The 8893-nt window shown below is 43.6% G+C and overlaps 1 protein-coding gene and 1 pseudogene across 2 annotated transcripts; both read right to left on the reverse strand.

Moving 5' to 3' along the window:
- Positions 1 to 538: 538 nt before the first annotated feature.
- On the reverse strand, positions 539 to 2058 carry LOC147980724 (serine/threonine-protein kinase Nek3-like; annotated as a pseudogene). Its single transcript, XR_015599358.1, has 3 exons — positions 1960 to 2058; positions 1395 to 1853; positions 539 to 1217 (listed from the first exon to the last, which is right to left on the reverse strand). The product of XR_015599358.1 is annotated as a serine/threonine-protein kinase Nek3-like (transcript).
- Positions 2059 to 2103: 45 nt separating this feature from the next.
- LOC125545316 (serine/threonine-protein kinase Nek3) lies at positions 2104 to 8057 on the reverse strand. The gene is made up of 17 exons (XM_048709217.2): positions 7697 to 8057; positions 7511 to 7582; positions 5950 to 6004; positions 5762 to 5858; positions 4956 to 5144; positions 4588 to 4657; positions 3690 to 3811; positions 3536 to 3602; positions 3360 to 3432; positions 3167 to 3212; positions 3031 to 3076; positions 2856 to 2936; positions 2714 to 2756; positions 2567 to 2616; positions 2395 to 2476; positions 2261 to 2310; positions 2104 to 2181 (listed from the first exon to the last, which is right to left on the reverse strand). The coding sequence occupies exons 4-17, from the start codon at positions 5767 to 5769 to the stop codon at positions 2104 to 2106; spliced, it is 1005 nt and encodes a 334-aa protein (XP_048565174.2). The 5' UTR covers positions 5770 to 5858; positions 5950 to 6004; positions 7511 to 7582; positions 7697 to 8057.
- Positions 8058 to 8893: the final 836 nt, after the last annotated feature.

Genomic DNA, 8893 nt, shown 5'->3' on the forward strand with positions numbered 1-8893 from the left:
ATGTCCAAAATGAGCGAATCTACATACAGAGCCCTACGTTGTTGAAGTGTTGAGTTTACGATTTTTCAGTGAATAAGATATCTGCGTAAAATGAGGAAATTATGTTGTTCTATAAATATAGTTTTTCTATGTTTCGCCGGCTCTCACAGTTTACTTTTGGCTTGAAAGAGAATCAGATAGCGGATAAAACACCACTTCAATTGATTGAAGCCCTTGTGATCGTGACAAGTCAATGACATTAATCTTCTTAGGCGCCTATCATCTTATAGAACAACACTTTGAATAAACTTGGGAGCCTGCATGTATATCGGATAATTCAGAATACAGCTCACCACAAGCTTACTCATCACCAAACATGCTATATACTCAAGCAAGCAAAAATAGCAAAATATAACATACGGCTTATAGTCTTACCTGTTAAAAGCTCTTTTTTCCCTCATTATTTTGGAGAAGAAGTGTCGGCTGCATATCCATGTGATCTTTCAAGGCAGAAGGACCTACACTGAAACAACCTTATCAATGTAGAAATACAAAAACAAGAACAACCAAATTACAACTTTATTCAGATATCAGCAAAATCTTAAGATAACTTATATTATTGAAGTACATCCAAGAATTGGTCCTTTCTCAAAATGTCAACATGGTTTTGGAGTTGTACTCAGAGGACCATTTCATGTCGGAAAATTGAATTACTGATCCACAAGGATGGTGGGGGGGGGGGGGGGGGGGGGGGCAGCTCCTGAAATCTCTCTCTCTCTTGTTGGAGCAACAGGCACTGAACTCAAGCAAGTCCTCTAGAGAGCCTCAGCTCGCTGCCGGTAGGACGTCGTGTCGAACCTCTTCTCCCTCCAATCGGACGAACTTCCGAGTTGATTATTGTCGATACTGAGCAGGTTCAAATCACGAGTGTTGGTGTGGCTTTCGCTGTCCCCTCGGAGCACTTGGAAAGTGCATTTGTCCTTGGTGATTGATTTGTCAGTGATAGATGGTGGCAAGAGCTTCATGATGGGATGCAATGGATCTTCAGACGATGCCAGTGGGAATTCAGCAATTCTGTCGATTCAAGGTGCGTTAACTGAAACATCAGGAGACTTCAATCTGGTGAGAATGTCGGCGATTCGCCTCTTCTCAGCTGCTTTGAACATGTGTGGGGAAAGTGATGCTCGCCGTGTAGCTTGTATTGTCTAGTCCACTGAAGACCTTGACGGCGGAGGCTGCTAGTGTCAAAACAACAAAAGGTTAATGCGTAATATTTGATCAAAGTACACACAATATGTCACACATGTACTACACATAACGCGAACCTGCAAGTTGATACACAGCTCTCCCGCGTGTTCAGTTATTTTTTACTGTGTACAAGAGTTTAACCTTTTGTATGGCCAGATAGTACGTACCTCCTCTTTGTGAGCTGTTCTTGCATGAAATGTTTTTGCAGGTTCTAGCCGTCTCCTAGGAGTCGAGGACGCCCTTCGTGGAGTAGGTCCCGGTGATCTTGTTTCTTTTGAATGTTTATCCTGCATCGCTAATTCTTGGACAACTTCCTTGGTGACCTGGACTGGTAACTGACCCATCTCTTGATGAAGCAGTTCTGAACAATCTTTTGCTGTTCTGGTAGACTGAGGAGGGCCATGGTTAGCAGTGGCATTGTCAAGTTCCACAATCCTCTGTACTTTAAATGAATGACTCTTAATATATCGGGGTTTGCAATTGTCTTAATCATCAGAACACACAGTCTTGTTTTTTTCATGTCTGTTAGGAAGTATAGCTGGGAACATATTGCCAGCCGGACTTGATTTCGATTGGATTTCCAACACATAGGGCTGAAGATGCAGATGGTTTAGCAGATCTACAGCCTGGAAAACATAATCAGTATGAGGCGATGAGATGCGCAAATGAGTGCAGAAACAAGATTATAGTCATTAAAATAAAATAAATATTCTCTAGGAGAATGACTCGTACACGGCCTGTGATCTGGATTTCTGCGCAGCATGCTTTTGATGGATCCCCTACTGCATGACAGAAAATAAACATATTATAAAAATAATTTTCAGATGGCATGAATAGCTCACAAGAACTTCCTACAAGTTAATCTGTTACAAGTGCTTACAATGCGCCAGAATATATAGTCGGTAGAGGGGCGACAACAGACTTGTTAATCTTGTTTATCAGTGTCTGCATATCCTGATAGGGAAAAACATCATCTTAAATGCAACTTTTGGCGAAACGTAATACAAAATGCTTAAAGAGCATATCGACTTACAAATGCTTTGAATGCATGCTTCAGCGCAGTCATCTCATAGATGCAGCATCCTGAAAATTGCAGATGTTTAGACAAGAGAACAATGCGACATTCAGAGCAAGACATGTGACTGAATATTAGATAGGAAGACTTGCCTAACGACCATACGTCGGACTTGGAGCCATATGGAATGTCAGGAAGAAGTTCAGGGCACATGTAACTGGGAGTTCCTACAACCTTCAGAACAAACACAATATATCAAATTATATAAGCAACTTATATATTAGAAAGAAACACGTGACTGTGGATTGAGCAAGAACAACTTACCGACAAAGCTAAATCATCAGAAGTAAACACTTTAGCCAGCCCAAAATCGCCTGTTTCAGACAAGATATATATTCGGAAACAGAAGATATTGTCGCCAGTTCTTTCAAGTATTTTTCCTAGTAACTGATTTTATTAGAGCGTACTTACCGATCCGTATATTTTGGTCCTTTGGAAGAAATATATTTGAACACTGAAAAAAAGTACTATGCATGGTGAGCAACCGGCTAGGCTTAACTGAAATGAAATGTGAGTACCAGATAAAGGTTACAAAGGTTACAAATGTAACAACCTTGACATCTCGATGAAGGATATGATTGGCATGCAAGTAATCAAGCGCCATCAGGAGCTGCACAAGCCACACACAGAGTTTCTGCATCCAGAAAAATTGGCATTGCAAAATGGCAAAATTCAGTAAGCGGAATTTGCGGCTACTGAACAAGACATATTACAAAGTAGTTGAGCACCTCCTCCGAGAAATGGTTGCCGTTAGCCTTCTTAATGGCCTCTAGCCTGCAAATGCACAGGGAAAAATAGAGAACCACAATATCGTTACAGGTTCAAAATTCAGTTCATAACTCACTTCACAAGTTACACACATACATGTCCCCTCCCCCGCAGTAACCAATCATGATGCACACATAGCACCCTTGATGACAACAACAAAAAACACGAATTTCAGACGTCGGCGGTCACATGAATCCTTCTGTCAGAACATTTTTTCTTTTTGAAATTTTCAGTAGGAACATTGAAACGTTGCAATATAAGATCATAAGAGAAGAGGGGAGGACCATGCCCACCTTCTCCACCCAAGAATCTTTGTATTCCACGATGTAAGGGCTCCTTACTTTTGCGACGATGAGCTCCATCTGCATGAACAAAATGCCGAATTTCATCCAAAGGTCAAACAAACCATGCATCTAAGTTGAATGTTGACATGTGACATGGCACAAAATAGGGAATGAAAGAGACCTCTTGGTGCGCAGATCGCCGGCACCTGACGGTCTGACAGGCGAGCCGGATCTTCTTCAAGACATACCTGCAACAAGGCATACTTGAGATTGAGAGATGGTCCAGGGAATGTGGAGAGCAAGCAAGTGTGGAATTGCAATGGAATTGCACCAACCTCTTCCTCTCAACCTTGTGCCTCACTAGGAGCGCAGAGCCAAAGGAGCCCTTCCCAATCTGCTCCAGCACCTCGTCTGATTCAGCCCAAATAGCTTCTTCCCTGCCAAGAATCATATGGCCCTGAAGGGGAATCGCAAGAAAAACACCCAAGGAATTGAATTGTTACGTTGCCTGTGCTGATTCTTGCAAGGAAACAGACTGGAGAAAATTTCAACGGGCCACGCCAAGGACGAATTCATTCTAGAGTGAGAAAGAAAGAAAAAAGAAGGAAGCAGAACGGACGCGCGGTCAATACATGTGCAGAGTGTTGTAAATTAACAACTACCTAAAGAATGCTACCACACACCAATTTACTAAAAATGACAATTAACTTTGAAACTTAATTAATGTATCCTTGAATAAAAATAACTAAATAAAATATCAGTATAAGGACTCTTAACATCTTAATACAGTGCATTTATTTATCTCGTGTACAAAAGTTCAGTTAAGTTTGTTAGAACCAGGCTGAGAGCTTCATTTCCTAGTAATAAGCGCAGGCAACAAACTCAAACCACCATGATGGAAAATTAGGATGTTAGTAAGCCATTAGGAACCACGTCTTGGTGCAAAGAAATTATGGAATGATGAACAAAGTACTACACTAACTCCTAGGTCAGTGTTTCTTGTATAACCTTGCCTATAATTTGAAAGATTCTGCAGTATGCTGCTTGGAAACATGTTACTCGAGCAATTCTTTTCAGGTTGTCCAACTATTACTGGAAACGGTGTTTTCCATCTAAAAACACAATCATTCACTGTATTTATGTTTTTTAACATTTGCAGCAAGGGAACCTAAGAAGAATACGTATTCCCTATAAATGGTGGATAAAACTATACGCCAACATGCTACATCATACCATTGTGTCAACTGCACAAAAGAACTGTTGGTAAATCCATACGCAAAGCAACTGAACTTCTCTGCAAAAACTGAATGAAAGGATGATAGATAGTCTATACTAATTTATAATACACTTAGAATCAAAAACATGTATAATATACTAATATATTGTATAGAAAAAACACTGCCATTAGTTCTATACTTCTAGTGCATGCTGTAGACATAGAGAAGACATTCATTTACATTGCAGTATTTTAATGGCTGCTAAAAGAACAAACACCTTAAACTACAGAGGGCATAGACAACAAAGAACACCTAGTCACAGAGGCGACACTCACCAGCAAGCAAGCGCACACACAACGCAACTGTCTTAACCCCTTCACTCACTTCATCATCGTGTAGTTGAACTGCTTCCACCCCAGGCGCTGCACCTCGTCGTCCCTGAGGCGCTCAACGCCCAGGTAGAAGAAGGTATTCTTTGAGGTCGCACCGGATGCAACAGAACACTGGATACAGTACGCATCGGCTAGCTCAGAGGCGTACCCTGCATAGAACAGCTTTGCCATCTCTGACAAGCTGGCACAGTATTGTGATCAACATGTTATGCATTATTTTTGTAACTCAGCAAAAAATATTATGTGAGAATACATGAGTAAAACAACTGACGAACTGTTTTGTTGTATGGAAGAATCAAGAGTTTATCTATGTAACAATCATCAACCAGATTATAGACTAAGGCTGTAAAATTGCGTTGATGCATCCCAGTATCCATAAATCTTACTATTTCACATACAGCACCCAAAATGAATCAAATGCTGGAGATTCTGAAAAAATGGTGTCCCACAGTTTATTAGCTACATGGAATTGGTGCAGCCAAGCAGCCTTTTTTTATGCTGAACATAAATTCAGTGATCTGTGAGATCCAAAAGATGACAGTAGCCCCAGCACAACCATCCCATGTTTGGTAAAATTTATTGAGTAAATAGATCAGTCTAATCCTCAATTTTTAGCCTATGCATGCCATCTTTAAAGAAAAAAGAGGTAAATGTCATTATCAAATAAAACATGTAGGAAGTTAGTGTCAGAAATAAGGAAAAAATATCTCATGATTTCATGAGTCAAAGCAATAACGATTCATGTATCTTGTTAGCTGCTCCAACAACAGTGTGAATCTCCTCAATGAAGAGAATCACCTGTCCATCAGAATCTGCGTCTTCTTTAAGCCTATCCTCAAATTCTCCTCGATATTTTGCACCGGCAATCAAAGCACCCATGTCAATTGGTAATTAGCTGCTCAAAACATAAGTAAAAAATCACTCATAAGATCCTCCTAATATAACCCTTGACAATATAGCATCCTTGCATTGACAAGTATACTTACTCGACAATTTGTCAGTGCTTGTGGGACATCTCCTTGCACTATCCTCTGAGCAAGCCTAAATAAGAATGGAAAATACAGTAAGAGAAACTACTAACATACTCACCACCCAATGAGGGTTACCAGGGTATCTGATCAGAAACTATTAGTTAGTTTTGTATAATGCACTGGAAAAGACCATATATCCATAATGGTAACAAATCTCACTGCGGTAATATCTCTAACAGTTCAGAAATATTACATATTACAAAACAACACAATAGCACACGCAGTAGCAGTAGCAAGCAACATTCCCTGCACTCTTACATCGAGTGACCATCCTCTCACGCAGCAAACAGAACAACAACCAAGTCTCTCTAGCCTCCCTGATTGCTAGAAATCACACTGGCCCTTGCTAGAAATCCCTGATTGCCGGCTAGACAATTGTCTCCCGCTACCAGCTGCACGACGTCTCTTTTCTTCTCACCCTCTCTCCTTCAGATCAACACATTTGTCATTTGGGAAAACAGTAGACAAAATTGGATGAATATTCAATGTATATACATGAATTCAACAGTAGCTACAATGGTCACATACTTCATCTTCTTTTCTATTAGAGTAGACACCCAATCAAGAGAGTTGATGGTGCTCCTCCTCAACTCGTGGTGGTGAAGGAAGAGAGAGGGGTGCAGCCCGCCGTGACGAATATGGACAGGGCTTATCTTGGCCGGAGCACGTCGCCGTCACCTGTAGGGATCAGGTCGTCGTCATCAGGCTGGAGCTGATCTCGAGGGGAGGGCTGCAACACCTCGTCCCCACCATGGTGGTAGCGCGTTCGCGGTGCTCGTCGCAGCCGCCGCGACATACTCCGCCTGGTCCCCACCATGGTGGTAGCACGTCTGCGGTGCTCCATGGTCGTCGCCGCCGCCGCGACATACTCCGCCTCGTCCCCACCATGGTGGTAGCACGTCCGCGGTGCTCCATGGTCGACGTCGTCCTCCCACGCGTCGGGCTCGCGCAGGCGACGGTGAAGTCTTGCGGAGGAGGACGGCAAGGGCGTGAGGAGGAGGAAGTCATCGCCGGGAGGCACCGCGTCGGCGTGAGGTGGAGAGCCAGATCGGGGTGTCCGTGACCCACGCGTGGCGGCCATGAGAATGACCTCAAATCTTCACAGACCCGGCGACGGTCTGGAGAGCACGCGACTGCAGCCGCGGAAGCATGAGGATGGTCGAACAAAGAAAAGAAGGGGAATAGGTCCTCATCAATTACCAGGAGTATTATCGATAACCAATGAATTTTCCCATGTATTAGTAGTGATTTTCGACTGCCTTCTGTTGCGGACATGTACCTGAACCAAACATGGATGAATCCCTGATGAATTCCCATGTACCTGAACCAAACATGGGACGTTGAACCTCAAACCCTATGAACTGCCATTCCCCACATCCTACTCCCCCCAACCAAACGCACTGTTAATCCTATAACCACGGGAGCAGCGGCCAACACAGTGATGCAACAAAATTCGCATTGATCGAGCGGTACCATAGGGGAAGGCAGCGGGGGGTTGGGAGATTTGGAGCGTTACCTTGAGGATGTCGAGCCTGATGGAGCCGTAGACGACGCCGACGCCGATGCCGACCGCGGAGACCCTGGCCACCTGCCAAAGCAACATCGCGAGGGGAAGAAACCGACCGGTCAGTAAGTCAGATCTGATCTGCGAGGCCGCGGACGAATCGGGGCAGGGGTAGGGAGGGGTGCGTCAGTCGCTTACGAGGGCGAGTATGCTCTTGTCGGTGGTTCCTAGCGCCCTGCCCTGGGGTTCTGCATAGGTGGCAGCGGCGTGGATCAGCGCCAGCTCCTGAAGGGGATCGGTGAACGGCTCCTCAAGGGGATCGGCGGCGGCTCCTCAAGTGGTTCGGCGCCGTCGAAGGGATCGGCGGCGGCCATTGGAGGCCTCGATCCTTGATGCGAGCGCGAGGGTTGTAACGAAGGACTGGATTGCGAGTCGCCTGATGGGAGTGCGAGGGCGGCGGCGAAGCGATCTGGAGGCCTCACTCGAGCGCACTCTGGAGGGCACTCGCTCGTGCGTGCGAGTCGTGTGATTTTTTGTTGTAGGTCTTTTTTCGTAAGTTTTTTCCGCTGGTTTTTTTCGTTCAGGCATGCGAGTGCGAGGCTTGCGAGGGACGGGAGGCATTGCTCTTACGTGGTTTTGGTCGTTTTTTTTTGTATACGGGAGGTGAGAGAATGACAAAAAAAACCAGTGAAATTAAACCGCGCAGACTATTCACCAAGTCGTTCATTAGGAGTAGAGATCATGTACGTGCAATGCACCATTATATTAGGTAGTATACATTTCTAGAGTATATTAGGCAATATATTAATTGTATTACACATTAATATTTGACAAAATCTTAATTGCACGTTGATACTCCCTCCATTCTATAATGTAGTGTACTCACGTTTTTCGAGATTTAACTTTAATCATAAATTTAACTAACATGCCGACTGTGGCGGGAGCATGAGAGATACCTTTGAATTCGTATTCGAAAGAAGTTTTCAAAGGTATAATTTTTCAGTAAAATGATTAATGTATTATTGGTCTAATTTATGGTCAAAAGTTGAATCTCGAATAATGCGCTCGTGGCATTTCAATTCTTCCATACTATTGAACATAGTAAGAAGGAGATGGAGACTTTTTGTGCTTACAAGCTAGATCTTTCAAAGGCGTATGACAGGGTTGACTGGGATTTTCTCTGAAGTGCGATGCAGAGTTTGGGTTTCGCTCATCGGTGGATAAACTGGATAATGTCATTGTGTCACCTTGGTGAGCCATTCCATGAAATTCAATGGAACCCTACTTGATTCGTTCATCCCAACCAGAGGTCTTCGCCAAGGTGATCCATTATTTTCGTTCCTTTTTTGTTTGTCACTGACGGTCTTTCTTCTCTCCTGCAACGAGAAGCTCGTC

Source organism: Triticum urartu, chromosome 3A (assembly GCF_056163025.1).
Source record: "Triticum urartu cultivar PI428250 chromosome 3A, HENAU_Tu73, whole genome shotgun sequence".
Lineage (NCBI taxonomy): Eukaryota > Viridiplantae > Streptophyta > Magnoliopsida > Poales > Poaceae > Triticum > Triticum urartu.